Raw genomic sequence first — 18,846 nt, 5'->3', positions numbered from 1 at the left:
ATTTGCCTCAGCTGCACATCTGGTAGCCCTTAGGCAGAAGGCAGGTTTGAAAGGCATCTAACCAGGAGCTGCACACAAAGCCTGGTTCCTCAGGTAGTGCAAAGTTCAGCAGCCAAGTTAAAAAAAATGCAGGACTCCTTTCCTCCTTGCCTCCGGCAACATCTGCTTGTGTGACAAAGCGAAAGCTCAGTAGTTCTGCACTTCAAATACCAGTTTGATGTCTGACTTATAATCAAAGTGCTCAGTAACTTCATGCTTTGCACTTACCCAACTGTTTTAATCTTTCACAGTGCAAGCAGCTTGATAATGTAATAAACAAAAGATTGACAGAGGATGTAGCAAGCTTAACATATCACTCCAATTCCTCTACTGAGAAGTGATGGATACTTCAAGTGATGAATTCCCCTAGCGGCTTCGTTGTTTCCCAGGCATCTTTCTAGATGAACTTTTCCAATGGTAAAATCATTACAAAGCAGAATGCAATCTCTCTAAGGAATAACTTGGAAACCCAGTCTAATATATAGAGCCATAATGCAGTAATGAATCCTATAGGCAAAACTAGAGGACTTTTTGTGAATGGCTTAGTGAGGTGAAGAAATGGGAGAAAATATTGGATTAAGAGAGTGAGGTCAAAGTGTTAAGTTTGACCACCTTATAATTTGGGATGTTACAAACCAAGGTCTCTCCAAAAGCTAGAGACTAAATTCTGAAATGAGAAATGCTTAAAGTCTCAAAATGTGAGCTCCCATCAATGTTCCATTTCTCAAAATGAAAAGGCAGATCTGAGAACACTGGTGTTCAGGTATCTCTGGTATTCAAATCTTGATCTGGATTCAAATTTTACCTCTCAGTGGCAGCTGCAGTATTTTCAGCTTCCATTCCTTCCGAGATTGTTGCAGGGTGCATAATTCCCCAGTTATGTGGTGAAAGAGGCTGTGAAGAAAGGCTCTTCCCAGCCTCACTGCAGCTACATCAGACCCTCTGAGGAGCAACAAAATAATGCTTTAGCACACCTCAGCCAGAGGAAAGCAGTGGGAATTCAGGCTGATATCATCCCCTCTGAGATGGCTTATTGGGAATTTCTATATGCAAAACTAGAAAAAAATATGGCCCATCAGAAAATAAAACTCAGTGCTTGCTATGAGGATAGGAAATAGTGAGAAAAATAAATCATAGTCAAAAATTATATTTTATTTCCAGCATGACAGAGAGGAAATAGTTATCTAAGTTATAGATTTACAGTGAGAGTTCAGCCAACAGTATTCTATATAAAGTTTTGAAAATTAGAGACACTTGGCTTCAACCTGTTTGGAAGATTACTTTGTGTTTAATAATGCAGTTTACGTAACAGAAGATAAAAGCTCGGTTTGCCTAGTTTGGAAAACAAAACTTAAGACATGTCTTGTTTAGGTTGGAATGAACCCATTAGTCATATGTGTAACTAACCATAGTGACAGTTCAGGACAATGAAATTATCATATAGTGGTTTTTTGTCTTTGTGCTCAAATTAATATGGAAAAAAAAAATCAGTTTTCAATTTACTATTAATTGACTTCTTGCAAGTACTAAAAGTTTTGTCTGTCTGTAATCAGAACATTTCTACTGTTCCTAAAAAGGAGATTATAACAGGATTCAGTGCCCTGCAATAAACCCTAAAGCAAACCCACCACAATTTTACTTGGCAACTGTACCAAACTACAAACTACAGCAAAGCTGTAGGCTGAGAAAATCCCACTATTTACTAAAATTATACTAAATGAACATCAGGGCTCAAGTCCTTGAATGAAACATGTGTAGTGCAAACGTGATTTTCTTTTGAGAAGATCTGATAAAATTGAAGTGTTTTCCTTAAAAAAAAATAAATTTGGGGTCATGGAAAGAAAAAAAAATTCTCTGAATACTTGACAGAAGTGGAAAACGTAGAAAGCAGAAATTACTGTAACTTTGGAACTACACCATAACCACTCCCCAAAAGCCTTTTGGGTGAGTGTCTGGGATGCTGGAACAACGTCAAAGTGGGCCATGAGACAAGGAAGAATTAAAGGTGTTTGTTAGTGAACCACAGTGTTATCTGCAGGGACACAGGAGTCTGCCCACCCTCCCTCAGTGCCCTTTGATGCAGTAAGGAAGGGATGTCCCCCTGGGATACCCACTAGCCACCAGCTGATAGGATGGGCTTCAGAGCTGGTTTTAATCTTGTTCAAGTTGCTAATATTTCCTTCCTTTTTATGCAATAAATGTTGCACTGCTAGGAACAGTATGTGTCCCCTTCTGGTATTGCAGCAGTCATTATTAGGAAACAGCTCAATTTTTATTTATATATATACACATTTATTTACATATATATATTTATATATATACAATATATAGAAAATGATATATTATTACTTATAAATTAATTACAATTCTATTATTTTTATTTATATAATTTTTACTTCTATATGCTATATATTTACATGCACATTTTATATATTTGCCTTATATATGTATTCTTACATTACTTACATGAATATCTACTGGCTGTGTTCTATGTTTATAGTATACAAACTGCTTTATAGAGTAGGTAAATATTATTATATGAAATAAATGAAGTGCATTTTCTCTTTTTATATGGTTAGTATATGTATAAAATGATAATATGAAAGCTTAAAGGCCCTTTCCACCTATTTGGGTGGGCGGGGAGAGGAAGACAGATGTTAGGAATACTTTTAAAGATTTTTTTTTTTTAATTGAGTTAGTAATAGCAGCTGCTGCTCTTTCCCAGCCTCAGGCTGGTGCTTGGAATGAGTGCTGGGGGTCTGGAGGGAAGGGTTTGAGGCTGCAAATGATGCAGCAGCAGCAGCCACCTCCAAGCATCAAACTCGGGCTGTGGTCGCAGGGTCCCTGGTGGGTGGGTGATGAGGGCTGGCCAGTGGCTTTCAGCACAACTCAGCCTTGCCCCAGGCACTGCAGGCACCCACACACAATCCCAGGTGGGTGTCCTGTGGGAGCAGCCTCTTCCCGGGGTGCCAGCTCTGCCCCAGGAGATGGCTGTGCAGGGCGAACCACTTGCCTGGCGCTGCACTTGCCCGCGCAGGGCATGGCTAATAAGGAGCAGGCTTTTGATGTTGCAAAATTCTCCATCTGTTCCCAGTATTTCTAATTACATGCATTAATCTGTGCCCCTCCAATGAGCCATAATTGGTTGGCATTTTCCTCATTAATCATTCAGGTGCTGAGCCTCTCCATGCACAGCCGCGGCAGCTATGGCCAAGCACACGTAGCTGCACGGGCTTTGTATGCAGTACCATTGCAATTTTTGGAATTGTGGTGGATTCCAAGGACAGTTGCAGTTACTATAGCTCAAGGGCGTTTTAATATCCTGAAATGCCACAAGATGGCACTGACTGATTCCGAGGCCCCTCATCCCGGCCGGCCCCGCAGCCCGGGCAGTGGTTCTGCCATGGCCGCAGGTGCGCTTTGGGCTACTCCGGGCACTTTTTATGAACTAGCTGGTGGTCAACTGCACTCAGCTGTTCGTGGTTTGTTTTGATGTGGTTTGCTTTAAGCTGTGGCTATGAAATGCTATGACTCTGTGACAGTGACATGAAGCTTTTGGATTTAGACAGATTTGATTTTCCTATGTTATATTCAATGGCCGTTTGTCTGTTAAAGGCCTGAGCCAAACCATACAAACAGAATATAAAGCCCAGGCTGCCTAAGTCCACCAAGAGCTGACATTTGTTATTTGCTGCTGGATTGGGTGAGTTCTTACCAAAAGGCAGAATGCCGTAGTCCTGGGACACTCCCAGAGCTCGGCTGGAAGGGTCACTGCGTGGGTACTTGTGGCTCTGCAGATTCACGATGTGCCACCATGGCTGCTTCTTTACAGGTCTCTTCCTGCTGACCCACTCACGCTGGTGAGCCCAACACAGCTGCTCACTTTGCAATGTTTCATAAGCCCCTCCTGTACTTGAGCGTTAGACACTCATGTCTGGACTCTCCAGGTATCCCCAGCTGGTTCATAAACTCTCTTCTTCTTTTGCTATGATAGTAAAGTTTCATTCCCTGCTTTTGCCCAGACCATGCCTTTTAGGCTGGCTGTAGCATTCTGAAGGGTGCTGCAGTGGCTCAGTTGATTGATGAGTTGCAATAACTGCTTTTGAGTCCCTTTGTTGTGACACTGGTTTTGAGTTTCACCCATGTATAATGAATAGCCTAACAAACATAGCATATTATTTCATTCCTTTATTAAATCATTTATTACACTGCAAGTTCTTTAACTGAATCAAAAAAGTTTCTGGATAGAACCAACTTACTGTCATGGTGTAACATATGGCTCTTACAAGGATTTCTTTTCAGCAAATCCATACATTGCAGAACCTGCTCAAAACTAAAACAATATTTTTTTCATTTAACAAACTTGTAGTCAAATCTAATTTTTATTTTGCCTGGGAACTGAATTTTTTTTGGTTACTGAAAGGGAAGAAATTCTCTTTTAAGTGACCTTCTCATCTGTGAGAAGATACCCATTGGCCACATGTTAAAATACTACAAAAACTGTTCTTCTTTAAAAATAGGATGAATCCCACGCTTTTTCTAGGTTTAAATCAAACTTTTAGTCAAAAGAGAATACAGAAATAAAGAAAAAATAATACAGACAGTACAGACACAGAACAGATGTTTACATTTAAACATATGCCATTCAGCAGCTAAAAAAATAATTCAGACACCAACATATCAAAGGCATATTAGTGACATATGGTGTCTGACATGCTTCCACAAATGAATACATACATTGGCTTTGATGACAACCATGCAAATTGTATCTTTCCACATGAACAGTTTATCAGGAAGAGTCAGATTTGTGCCTGCACACTAACACATAGTTTGGATTTCATGTGGAGGACACACCATGTTGTAACCATGCAGTATGTCAAATCAGGGTAACGTGTCGAATCATTCTCCCCCTTGTTTCCACTGAGACCCAGGGTAAGACTTTAAAGCATGTGAGCCCCAGCAAGGAGCTCTGCTTGGCAATAAGGGCCAGCTGGCAGTTGTGCTGCTGCACGGGACTGCATTACAGCTCCAGGAAGAACTTCTGGGACAGCAACCCTGTCCCAAAAAGAAGGGTCAGGGCAGGGTACCCTCTAAAACAGCCAGATAGCATAGTAGCAAATTTCAGCCAGGCACATCAGGTTGGTTATTTGTCCTCTGCAATATAGATTTGCCCTGGTTACTCAGCATCTCTGAGAGTACAAAACCCAAGTACTGTCTCCCATCAGTTGTGGCAACACAGTCATCATTTGGTGTGTTTGATAAAACCATTCCACACCACATTACTTATGACAAAACAGGACCCTGGGAACAGCAGAGCCCAGCACTGCTGCTGCTGCTGAGCTGTTCTCCCAGAGACAGGCAAGCAGAGTGAATTGGACACAGTGCACTTTCTCACTGAGGGCTCATCTCCTTGGCATATGGTTGGCAGTTCCAGCACATGGGAGGTTATTATTTCACCATAGGAGAAATAAGTGTTAAAGCTTATTAATATTATGGGGAATGGTGAGGCTCACATGGGGCCACATGTCAAGGTCCTTGAGTCCTGTCTATGCTTCAGCCGGTTTCAGTGGAAAAAGCATCATTTCAGGTGCTGGTAGAGTTATGCTGGCCAACATTTGAGGTCCAACTCAGAGACTTTCAAAGGCGCCTGGGGTCAGATGTAGGGTTAAGGGAACTTTTAAGATTTTAGCTTTAGAACTCCATGGCTCAATTTTGCCTATGTTCCTTTCTAGAAAGTTGTCAGGGGATAGTTGTTCAGCTCAGAGCCTGTAAAAGCAAGAACAGAATAAGGAAAGGTCATACTGAAGTTTACACAAATAGAAGCTGAGGAAGGTCAGGCTGTTGAGAGAGACTTTACTGTGCCATGTATCTAAATAAACAAGGACAAAGAAAACCAACAAAACCCTCCCACTTAGAGCTAAATTAGCTGTGTAGTTCTCCCCAAAACAGCTCCAGTTCCAACACTGATTTCAGTGGCCAGTACTCTAAATAAGTATTTTTCTCCATTAAGTAGCTAATGTATTTCTTCATCAGAATATCCTTGAGTCTATCAGTTAATTCATCATTTTAAACAATTGCCATACAACCATGAGTACTAAATAAGGAGAAATGCCAAAGTGTTATTCCTTCCCTGGCTATGTATAGAGCCTAACAGGGTACATGTGCTGGTCCCACTGATGCCTGCACAAGGCTTTCAGCTCATGGCTGGCTCACATGCTGTCACTTTAGAGCTCAGAGAGCAAGCTGTCCTCCCTCCCTGGGGACAAGAGTACATCTGTTCTTCGGGCCAAGGTGCTGAAGACAGGCAGCAGCTCACCAGTGTTCAGCATAAAAATGCCAAGCAACTTGGGCTAGCCTTAAGTTGCAGGTTTGATTGCAAGAGCTCTGCCTTGATGTTTTCTGTACTTCTGCTCCCAAGCTTACTGTCCTTAAATAAAAATACTGTTAGTGTTTATAGAATTTCCAGTTTATTTTATCAGTCTCTCCTGTGTGTTCTCTCTGGTATAGAAAAGTGGGGGGGAGGGAAATGCAATATATTGTCTTCTAGTCACTAGTTGGGCCTCCTTTAAGGACCTTGTAAGACATTTTTTGTGTATTGTTTCCCTGCATATGTGAGCAGCTTTACTACTTCATCCCCCTTAGGACCACTTAACAACATCAGCAAAGCAATTAAGTGTAGTTTTCAGGAAAATGCCAGAGGCATTACACTGTCTGGATGGGAGTCTCAACCCAATTATTTTCAGCTAGTTGTGAACTGTGGAAAGTGGACTTTACTTCATTATAACTTCAGTTCCCACTGATTAAAAGTCTAGTGTGTTACAGACGGTAAGGAAAAATGAAACAATTAAACTTTCCATCAATAAAATTGCTGCATATTCTTCAACATAGGGGTTTACTTCTCTCCAGAGAAGTGATTAAAATGAACTGATTGAACTATAATTTGATTGACTGAAGAGTTGCAATCCATTGCACTAAAGCTTAAATTCCATCTTATTGCTCTATTTAGCTCTGAATATAAAAAATTACTGGTGGTCTTGCAAAGCCCTTATGCAGCCCTCCAGCTGAAATTTCTTGTAGCTCACAGGCTGCAGCAGGTTCTGTTCTTTCACTGCTGTGTCTGCATGATTCACAATGGATTGATGTTGAGAAAGACACGATGACACCTAAGAAATTAATACAGCTTTAGATAAAATAGAAAGATAGGAAGACAATATATTATCAAGTATCTTCTACCTATTACATCATTTGGGGATTCTAAACACAACCACAGAAAAAGTGAACCCCAGAGACTGGCGAGATTAATTGTCAGGTTATATACAGTTGTTGCAGCAAAAATTAGCATATTCTCCTGATGAAAAATGCAGCTGTGATGCTCCTTCTTGCTGCAGATCTGTCTTCAGGAAGGTGTGAGGCTGCCAGATGCAGAGGTTTGTAGGTGTGCACACATATGGGTGACTCCTTCCTCCCAGGGGATCCCAGAGTGGCACACTGCATCTGGTCTCGAGTGTAAGCTGTGCTGGCTGTGAATTAAGATGCCTGAGTTCCAGTGCAAACACTGTTTCTTGGGACTCAGGACAAGTTGTTATGGTTTGCTTAGATTACGAGGGCTTTGTCTCCACAGATGCAGAATTCTGCTGCCAGAGCCAGGGGCTCCTATTGCACTGTGAGGGCTAATGAACACCAGCTAAGAAATGATGAACTGCTTGCTTCTGTCAGCAGGCTACTGTGACGTTCTGGTCTAGGAAATACCCAGAATATCATTCTCCCTCTGAAACTTTAGCTGAAATGCCACTTCCTGTTATGAGGTTGCCCCTCTGTTGTATGACACCTGCTTTCTCTATTGCCAGCATGCATTTTGAAATAAAACACAGTATTTGACCCATAGTAACACTGAGTAAGAATATAATATTGTATTAAGTCACAGCAAGAACACCTTATATTGGTAATTAAATGTATCAGGCTGGGTAAGATGTATGGCTAAAGATGGGAAACAGCTGGGTTAAATACTTAATGCACTTTCTCTGATAGCTCAAACTCTAAATGAATTCAATATGTTTTCCCACTAAGATCACCAAGAACCAGGTTATGTACTCCTTGATAATATTTACTACTGAGCTCAGTTTGCTGTGGAGCTTTGAACTTCTGGCTGTGCTGATCTACGAGGCTGGCTCATAGCTAATCAGGCCATGTGTGTGATTTGTGCCAACTTCAACCCTTGCATATTGCCAGTCCCAGTTTTACAGCGATATCTGACCACAGTCAAGGTCTATTAATCCACTAAGTTCTTTGTTCTTAATGTTTACACATAGGACGTACCACAATTCTTCCTATTTGTCAGCCAAAAGCTACCATAACTGTACTGGAGTCAGTGAGGCAGTATTGATCTGAAAAAATGCTGCCTCCATCCAATTTAGAAGGAACACTTTTGACAAATTATATTTGGCACTTAATGATTGTCTTGCATTATTGGCCTTTTCCTTTGTTTCCCCTTTCCTTTTGATTACCAATTACTATAAAAGTTATCTTCTACTCTGCCTCACCAGAGGTAACTTTGAATAAAGCTGTGCAGCCACAGGAGCCTTTTAAAGGGAGTCAAGGGCAAATCCAGAACCACAAATTTGTAGGTATGGCTGGAGGCTGCAGAATGTTTGCTACCTTCCCTGAGCCGAGCTTTATGTACACACAGCAGAGGCACGTAGGGCTCCAAACAGCTTAAATGCCTGTTTAATGCCTATTTAATCTTTCTCTTACACAGACAGATAAATTCTCTCAGTTATAAGACCTTTGCATCGAAGTTGAAGCAGAAGGTGCTGTGTTTGAAGTAATTTGTATCTTATTTTCTTGCAGGACAAGAAGATGACAAAAAGATCCCCAAGTGTGAAACTAGCCTTTAGACTTCTATAATTCCTGCATGAGAAAGTGGCAGGGATCTTGCAAAGCATTTATTCATCTCTAGCAGCACTCCTACATCCAAGGCAGCAAGCAGAGCACAGGAAGGGCTTTTTGTCACACTGACATGAGTCACAAGAAATCTGGGCAGTGTGCAAACAACAAGAGCAGGGCAGGACCTTCTTCCAAGCCCAACCTGCACTGGCACATGAAGGAAGAGGCACAGACATCTGGTGACCCAAGCAATTGCTTAATGTGGTTCCCCAGAGAAGTGTCAGCAGGAACTGGCAAACAGTTCCACCAGACCATTCACGGAAAAAGTGAAGAATGATTCAAGCTGGACCTGTTTTCTGTGCCCATGGGCCTCCTGGCAGATGCACAGGAATAATCATAACTACCAAAAAGAACATCACTGTGATATGGATTCTGCAAATCACAGATGTGACTCCTCCTTACCCTGTTATGGAGAGGCAAAAATTTTCTGTGTTTCAACAAGAAGTTGAAATACATAATCTCCAATTACACAAATATACAAAAATATATTTGCCAGCAGATTTGTGTTTGGAAAAACACAGCACTTTATTTACACAGATACCATAACTCCCTATTTTTAACGAAATGTGATTACTGCAATTTCTTCATTAGGAAAGAGTTTCACTATTTAAGAAAATGTTATTTCAGAGGCGTGGTGTTATCTGTTTATTCCACTCTCTTAACACATTCAAAACATAAGCAAACACTTGAATGCTTTCCTCCTAGCAACCAAGGTCTCTCACATCAGAAAAGCAGCATACTTGTCTTTTTCTGTACCTTGTACTGAGCCAAATTTCTAGTATGCAACCCTTTGGCCATTCAATATCCACCAAATTCCTGGAACATAAATTTAGGTGAAAGTCTAAACCGGTGACTATGGTCACAGGACCAGATTTTCAGACTTTTTTGTATCCCTTACATCCGCTGATGGAAATATTGCAAAATTAATTTCAGGAACTAAGCTTCTTTACTAACCTGCTGCATGACAACTTTTCAAATTATCAGCAGCTTTTACAAAATGCTACATTTCTGCAATTCCCACTACGGTGAGTATAAAACACGGATACTGAATACTGCCTTGGGATCTTGCTCTGTCTTTCAAGGCTGGATAATGGTGCTGTTTTTACTGAATATATATGGGGGTTTTCAGATCTCTTAAAATCTTTGCAGGATATTAGGCACCAAAAAACCCCAAACAAACCAGCAAATACACCATCAGAATCCTCTCCTTGTCTACATCCTTCTTTCCTTACCTAAGGGTAACTTCTCCTTTTTTCCTTCTTTTCTTAGGTAAGGGGGACTTATGGTCTCCTTGTGAACTCTTCAGGAAAAACAGAGGAGCAACTGGGAAACCTGTCTTCCAAGGAAAAGATGAAAGATATAGCTAAGTGAGGAGATGTGTCCTTCTCAACACTGACAGTGTGGTCAAAGAGACAGCTCCCCCCGACTTTTCCCTGAAGAGTTCACAGACAACTGTCCAGAAGAGCGCCCGGCCTCCCCGGCGTTTCTGCTAACAGCAGGATTCACTGCAGCACTCTGGGCTGCTGCTGCCGTGTCATTCCAGTGCCTCTGGGGTCACCTGAGTGCATTAAATTAACACTGTTCCCAGGCAAAGCAAAATGTCTGGGAACAGGATGGTGCAGCATAATAATGGGATAGGAGGGGTAGATGCACACCAAAATATGAAATGATTGGAAGGAGTGGGGAGCGATGATGTGGTTCTGACCGATGTGACTTAGTGCCAAATGTGCATTATCACACAGATCTCCCAGCAGATTATATGTCTCTTCACCACCACTTAACATTTTTATAGCTTATTTCAGTATTTTTGCATTTGTTCCACCTGTAATAATTTATTTATGAGTTTAAGATTATTAAAAATTTGAAGCTTTATTACAAACTATCCTGGGGGAATCTCACCTGCCTCATGCTATTACATTATTATTACCGAGTGTCTAATTTATATTTAGTCAAACATCAATTGAACATCAATAAAATAATAATTAATTAATAAGCTATAGCTTCCTAGAAATACAAGTAGCTTAAGTGTGTAAGCAAAGGCAGTTCCCTGTCTGTGGGTCAGCTATCAAATCTCTCTGAGACTATTTGACAGAACCATTTAGTATTTAGAATATGATAATAAGCCATAAAAATAGTTAATTGCTATGGTCTTCAACTAATTCTTGTGATAATTATGACCCATACCAACCTGTGAACCTGAGCTGAGAAGCAACCCAGAGTTCCATGTAAGACAGTCATTTCCAAACACTGTAAGTGCTTAAGGGACTCCATGTTTCCACAAAATGAAATGACAAAAGAATTTTGGCTTGGGTAAATGCCTAATTTTTCACTTGAACATGACCTCTTAAACTGAAATTATTTATTTTTCTACCCAGGCAAATCAAAATAATTTTTTTTTTTTTTAATTAACTTAAACATCTGCCTATGAACATTGAAATAGCATAGTTCAACATTGCTGGTTGGGTGTTCTGTTTTAACAAAATATCGACCCAAAAAACAAGCTTTGGCAAATACTTCTCTGCAGACAGAAGTGGCATTATTTCAGCCTGGGGAATTTCAGTAAAGACCCTAGTCCTATTCCACCCTATGGCTCCACAGTGATTGTCATGACTACTTCCATGTGCACTTCCTAGGTTTATATGTTTTCCCCTTCCTCTGCTAAGCCTCAAGAGCCAAAGTTTTCATTCTGGATCTTTTGATCTCTTCTTCAATTTCCTACTGTGTACTCTCCTTTATGGTTCAAATTTTATCAGGGATTGAAGAAGCGCCCTAGATGCAAAAGATAACCGTGTTGTCAGTATTCTTCTCTGTCCCAGTCCACTAAGAATCACTTAACCCTGTTCTTCAAAATGATCCCACTGAAGTCAGTGGAACTGTCTCAGCCCCTCACTTCAGCACTATCTACATGAGGGCTTTAAATACCCATCTGTGGAACTGAAGCCAAAAGACAATATTATCCTTCTATGACAGTCTGATATTTTTTAATATTCACTGACTCTCCTTTCCTTTTCATCCACAACACATTTGTCTTTTTTAACTGCTTGGGTCCACTCTAGCTATCTGTATTATGCAAGCAAAGATTATAAGGTCAAATGTCCTCAGACATGCAGCATAGGCTCATTCAAAATTACAATCCCATTTGAAACCTCAGTGCCACTTGGGATATTGAGAAGTCCACCAAGAATTGCTGTTCAAGTCTAACATAAAGAGGTTCCAGTTCAACATTTAAAGTTTTATTAAGATCTAAAGGGGCCATCAGACATTCTGATCTGATCTCTTATATGAGATTTTTTTACTCAGTTACTTCTACATCCATCCCCACAACTTCTGTTTGAGTAAAACACATCCTATTGAAATACTTCTGGTGTTAAAAGGAAAATCCATCATCTCGGTGGCTTACACTAGCATTTATTACCCCACCCATTTATTACCCCACTTCTTCTCAAATTGAACTTGTCAGGCTGTCACTCCCACTCACTGACTTGTCCTTCTCTCCATGCAAGGCTTTGTCAGCCCATGTTTTGGTCCCAGGGGTGCTGGTACACCACAACCTGAATGAGCTGGACTCCTCAAAGGTATGGGCAGTTCCACCACTCAAAAACGTGCAAGCCATTGCATGCTTATGTTCCATCCTTGGCAAGTCCTTTTACTATGAAGAATTCACCAAAGTTCAGAATCAAGGATATCTTTGTTCTTCCTGGGCAGATCCAAATACACTCCTTTTTGGGTACTCTTATAGGGAGTACTTTTTGAGTACTCTCATAGGGAACTGATGACTAGTTTAACACAGAGATCACCTTCCCACACCTCTGAGGGATGGTTCTAATTTTTGAGCAACCCACTTACTGGATTTCACATTTTATGCCATGTAACCACAGGCAAATTTTGAAAAAAAAATGCCACTCACCTCTCTTTTAAAAAATCTTTCACCATGGACTGGTTTCACTGCTCTCATTCAATCAAACCACTCACAGATTTTTCTCATGAGTAAGAAAGAATAAAGGTCATCCATTTCTGGATGTGCTTTGCAATGGATCCTGTGAAAATCAAGATAAATTATGTACACTAATTCATCTTTAGTGAGCACAAAAATAGTCCCCTGGAGTGATAGCTATGGGTTTGTCTCCAGTGAGAGATGTATAACCCCTTCTGTAAACACGACAATGAGTAACGATCAGCCTCTTACTCCTTTCTTATTCTCTAGTGTGGCAGACCCTTCATTACGGCTATTACATTAATAATGGCTTCAGAGAAACCTACATGGCTGGAGCTGCATTCTCCTCTGGACATCAATACCAGTATTAAAACCCTGCCTGGGAAAACTCTTCAGAAACCTCTGCTGATGTTCACCCCAACCAAGGAATGCTCTGTTCTAGACAGCAAGCACTTACCTTCAGCTCACTGCCTCCTACCCCTGGATGATCAGGCAGCCTACAAAAAATAATACACCATTGAAAAGGGAAAGGTTTACACCTGAAAATATTGAGAGAAAAGAAAACTCCACCTCTCATTAAGCTCTGAAAAACTACTAAAGATTTTGGGTATCTTACCCAGACCTCTAGATCCTGCAGGGTTCACCCATCTTTAATCAGCCCCCGACGGTGTTTGCGACAAAACGATGCAAAGCAATAGCACAAATTATGATCGTGTAACAGAAAATTAACTAGAAACCCCCACTAAGGCACTGTATCACCAGCATCTATCACTGCACCAGAGCATCAAGATTTTAATTCTGTATGTGTAGCATTTATGGGCACCCTTCAGGTATAAACCTGCTTCTAGAGTCAACGAGGAAGGAATCAAGATTCAGGGTTGCACTAAACAATAAATAATTCATAAACATAAAGAATTACATGTAGGTAACATGTAATTCTTATATAGCAATTACTAGAAAATTAATGTAACTGCCTCTCAAGAGAATTACTAGAAAACACTGTTGTCCTGTGCAGGTATGCACGTGCAAGCTAATGCTAAGTCTATGTAACAGGCAATGACACATCTTATGATAAATTATTTAGTTTAAACTTGTTTTGGAATATGTAGCAACTTATTGATGGCCAACATCTTACAACATTGTCTATGTAGAAAGTAATGCCTGGCAAATTATCAATTCCTAATAAAGTTCTGTGCTTCTAAGTATTACTGTTGATGCTGTTCTTGATTTAGATTCAGCTAATTTTTGTCTAGACTCAGCAACGTGACTCATCCATGTTTTTCCATCTCCCTGAGGATTTGGAAATACAAATTCTGACTTGATGAGCCTATTAAAAAATTAAGAAATGCATATGCCGCACTGCCCTTGTCTATCCATGAACCTAACACTGCTTCAGGATGCTAGAAAGATACATATGTGTACTAAAAGCCCTGGCTCCAAGATGAACACTGTGTTACCTACAAGCAAGTTATACTGTCCTAAAACAACACTGTCAAGGTGCACTACCACACTTGAGTAAGCCTGGATGTGCCATGCAGGAAAAGAATTTTCAGACAAACCCATCTGTAAAGGTGTTTCTTCAGAATTTCACAGCCACATGGTGATGCTGCAAAAATAAGCAGATTTATACAGCTCTCTGCCAAAACTTAAGACTGTTCCATACCTGTATAACAATCACGTCAATTGTCGACAGTTGCTGTAAGCAATTATGATTTACAAAGACACAGTTCTCAGTTATAACCTTAGCAGTAACATTCCTTTGTGAATGTTTCCCCTTCCAAATATCTTTTAATGAACACCATATCTAGTACTCTGTAAACCATGATCCTCAGATGCGGGAGCTTAGCATTTTCCACTCATTTAGTCAACTCTGGGCATTGCTAAAGATCAGGTCTCATGTGATTCTGAGTTCAAAAATATCTTCTGAAAAAGGACATTTAAACTATTTATGATCCTTTTTTCAGTTTAAATCCTGTATAATATTTCTGATGAAGCTTTTGGACTTCAAAAACCCACAGTTTAAACAAAGGTCTGATAAAACCCCTCTGATTTGCCACAGAAATTGATCTTCTGCTGTCCAATTCCATTCTTAATGAAATAGACAATTCAGAAACCTACAGGAACATGCTTTATTGATTCATTCACAAGTCACTAAAGCCTATGTTCCCTCCAATAAACCTAACCACATAGTGTTTCTCATGCACTCAATTGCAGGGAAGAAAGATGACCCCAGATCTGTTCTGCTGGAAGTCTAGTGAGACTAAACACGCCAAATAAATGTAAACAGGGCACACCACTAAGCTAATGGCAAATGTGTGTGGGAGACAAAGAAACTTATATTTCCTCTTTATTATTACTTCAGCTGACCCTCTGCTTTCTTGTAATTTATTTACCCAGGGCAGTTGTGCCCAGATGCATACCTGTTTTTTCATGAAGGTCCTTGTTTTTCTCAATTTTGTGGATGGATTAAACAAAGCAGGAGGAGGCCAACCTACATGAGTGAGGTCACCCAGTGACCTGTAATCTGCACTGCAGCAGATGCCCGAATTCTTTCAGGTTCAACACCTAATTTGGCAAAAACCTGGAGTGTAGCTGCACTGCACTGGATATTTTATAAATATGTCTTTCAATAATCTCCCTCCCTTCTTATGAAAGCAATAAGAAGCAGTAAGAACAGCAGAGCCTATATTGGATGAGCTTTCCTATTAAATTCCTCTAATGCATCTCAGCTGTGACCCATAGTAATTTGGGTAATCTAATAAGCCTGAATGCCCTGTAAGAACCTAGGATGATTCACTGTCTACCTGCAAGATAGAAGTACAAGAGAGCAGCTAGATACCAGGTATCAGACAGCAGTCAGAACAAGAGTGAACTTAAAAAATAGATGTTAGAAAACACAGGAAAACACATTATCAAGATAATATGCTTTGCACAGTCCTACTGGTACTTTCAAGTACCACCAATTCAACATTCATTTCCAATTCAAAACATTGCATCTACTTGTCCTGCTTAAGGGAATATGCTACACTCAGATTCAGTATCAGGTTTTATGGTAACTACAGTTAATCCAACTATTCCAGTAGGAATACCGTGAAGTATGGCATTTTTTCAGGTTCACTCACACTTTGCCAGAAATCCAGTCTTTTGCCTTCTACCTTATGACACAATAGTTTTAAGGGAGCCCATTTCTCTTATATCATTCTAATATTTTTCTCCCTTTACATCTGCTTTTGATAAGTGTGCACAGACCCAGTCAAGAGTAACACTCTACTGCAAAACTTATCTGTCACCTGTATTAGGACTTAGTGGGTTTAGTACAATTCTAAGTGAAGAATAGCTTCAGAAAGCAGCCTCTGCTGTTACTGGGATAAATAAGGTAACAAACAATTTAGTGGTGTATGGGGGAATTAAAATATTTTGCAATGCTCTTTAATATTTCCCCTAATTCTAAAATCAGCCAAAACTCCGGCATAAAAATCACTTTTCCTTTAGAATTGCCTCTCAGCAGGGTAGTAAGCACAAGTTATCGCTTTGTGCCATACTGTATGTTCAAAGCCATCAGCATTTAATGTGCTAAGAAGTGACACTGAATCCCACAATCAGAAATAAAAATGAAAAGTTTCAAAAAGATTTCAGAATTTAGATGAATATAAATAGCTGCTTTGAAGATGGAAAGCATTTTACAGATTTACATTTTGGTCTGTTTTGAACGGATAAACAGACCAAAAAATATGTTTTTAAAAGGAGCACTATGATTTTCAGTTTAACACTTTCCATAATTAGATTGTAAGAAATACTAGGAGCCTCAGAAAGAATTATTTATATTCACTGTACAGAAAGCTTATGTTTTGCTTCTGCTTATTACTTAAGCTTCTGAAAAGCATCTCATTTTATAACCTTAACAACTATTAATGTAAGCCACAAGCTTTTTGCAAATGTAGATTCCTACTATCACCTTTCCCAACTATAAGGATTCAAAAAAATCAGGGCTCTATCATTGTTTAGTCAAGAGATTCAGAAGTTTTATCAAAGGTTTTCTTTTCTTTTGAAAGACACAACTAATGTTGCCAAAGAATTCATACTAATTTAGAATTAAAAATGTTATGAAAAGTGCTCTGAAGAGAAAATTAATTGGAAGGATTCATACTCTAACACTGCCTGCTGTCACTTCACTCTTAATGACCGAAGTGTTTTTATAGTTTTCTGTGTTCTCCCTTACTGCCGTACAGTTTGATTTCCAAATCCTCTGAGAGCTCTGTGACAAACCTCCAGGGTGTTTCCAGGATGTCAAGGTCAGAGCTGAGGACAATGGGGATGGAGTGTGCAGAACACGAGTCTCAGAATCTCTTGCTTCAAATCCATCACTGACACAGAAACCAGGGTCAGTAAAGCACAAAGAGAAGCCTCTTAAAGGAACATCAACCATGGTGGGAACTTCCTGAGGAAAAATCAGCTCTGGTGGGAACCTCTTAAAGATGTTAGAGTAACTGCTAGCAGAATCCAATCTTCTTCCTTAAACCAAAGGAAGAGGACAGCTTTCCCAGAGATCTGCTGCATGGAAATCAAACAAGCTTCCAAATTTCTTGAACGAAAATCATATACTGGGAAGCCCAAACCATGACTTGCACACTTGTCTCATGCATAACACTTGGAATGCAGGGAAATCCTCCTGTGCTTTATTCCTGGACTCCTTTCCACCCCATCCTCCGAAGTCTTTCTCCAGCCAGCTCCTTCCCTGCCCTCATACCACCCTCCAATTTCCTGACAAGATATTGCTCTTTTGGGCTAGACACCATACGACCTTCCCTGTGCTGGCTGGCTCCACAACTGTTAAATTAGTGCCAGCCAATCTCTATCTTAGGGTTCCCTAACAAACTTATTATGTTTTTTATTGTTTAATTAACATAATCACTTCTTAAGAACAACTGTAATACGAGTTAGTGGAACAGGTGCTGTAACTAGTAAAAAGTCTATGAAGAGAAAAATCAGTATCTCACCAGATGTATGTAGAGGATATACCTTTCAACATCACAAATTCCCTTTTGGGGACCTGAAAGTATTCTCTGCTGCTTCTGCATGATGTGCCTCAGTTTTAATTCACTTGTTATTCTTTGTTTAATCAAGTTAATCTGTAGTATAAATGTGAGCACCATTATGCTAATTTCTGCACTTGACATGCAAATATATAAACATTTGTGTGCCAAATTATTAAGGTTCTGTCCATAATGTTATGCCCCTATTTACTATCTATATTTAATGTCTTATGGATTTCTAAACATTTAAATTTATATCAGTGCTGTCACATATCTGCAAGCAGAGACAGTTTTATGAGCACTAAAAAAGCTGCAACACACAGCCACTAAATACTAATGACATAAATGGTATCCACTAATGGTCTCTATTTTTATTACAATGCAAAACTTCAATACATTGCAATTACCATTGCTCTAAGGCTGAACCATACACACTGTATAACGCCAACTTCCATCTCTATAGCATAAAATGCCATTATTTGTTGTTCAGCCCTGTACTGAAGATGTTGACTGAATGCTCAAGTCAGCAGTTGAAGCTAAAATTCACTCTATTTACAGAGTCTTACTGTTAACTAATACCCTAAATTGTCAGATATGCCAATGCATTAGACATTTTTCAAAGCTTGCTGCGCTAATAGCATGTAAGTGTAGCACATGTCTTGTTGTACCTGTCAACAGCCCAGGAACTTTGCAAAGGTAAAGCATGTCAAAAAAAGGAATTATCTTCTTATGCTTCTGTGGAAAAAAAATCTTTAGTGAGTGATTTTTCTAAAATATTGCAATACAAAAGTGCATTCAGCAGAGCTTACTGTCTTGTAACTGGGTTTCTATTTCATATTTTTAATCTTAAATTTTAAATGCTTCATTCATAATTACAACAGTGTCTCCTTTTACTTC

At 39.7% G+C, this 18,846-nt stretch overlaps 1 protein-coding gene and 2 long non-coding RNA genes across 4 annotated transcripts in view; 1 reads left to right on the top strand and 2 right to left on the bottom strand.

Annotated features, from left to right (window-relative positions):
- LOC138117091 (uncharacterized) overlaps positions 1-2,298 on the top strand; it is a 122,057-nt gene extending 119,759 nt beyond the window's left edge. For both annotated transcript variants that reach the window (XR_011154501.1, XR_011154502.1), the window contains one exon: positions 291-2,298. This is a non-coding gene — a long non-coding RNA (uncharacterized lncRNA). The remainder of the gene's footprint in view (positions 1-290) is intronic.
- Positions 2,299-6,507: 4,209 nt separating this feature from the next.
- The window catches only part of LOC138117196 (collagen alpha-1(III) chain-like), a 29,152-nt gene continuing 16,813 nt past the window's right edge, over positions 6,508-18,846 (bottom strand). Inside the window, exon 4 of the mRNA XM_069027271.1 lies at positions 6,508-7,202. Within this exon, the coding sequence (XP_068883372.1) occupies positions 7,042-7,202 (161 nt within the window). The 3' untranslated portion in view covers positions 6,508-7,041. The remainder of the gene's footprint in view (positions 7,203-18,846) is intronic.
- Positions 7,415-15,485, bottom strand: LOC138117070 (uncharacterized). Its single transcript, XR_011154492.1, has 4 exons — positions 15,337-15,485; positions 13,374-13,413; positions 12,890-13,019; positions 7,415-11,751 (listed from the first exon to the last, which is right to left on the bottom strand). It is a non-coding gene; the product is annotated as an uncharacterized lncRNA (long non-coding RNA).

Source organism: Aphelocoma coerulescens, chromosome 11, assembly GCF_041296385.1.
Source record: "Aphelocoma coerulescens isolate FSJ_1873_10779 chromosome 11, UR_Acoe_1.0, whole genome shotgun sequence".
NCBI classification, from domain to species: domain Eukaryota; kingdom Metazoa; phylum Chordata; class Aves; order Passeriformes; family Corvidae; genus Aphelocoma; species Aphelocoma coerulescens.
The sequence above is the reverse complement of the archived record's forward strand: the minus strand, read 5'-3'. Positions and strand labels throughout refer to the sequence as shown.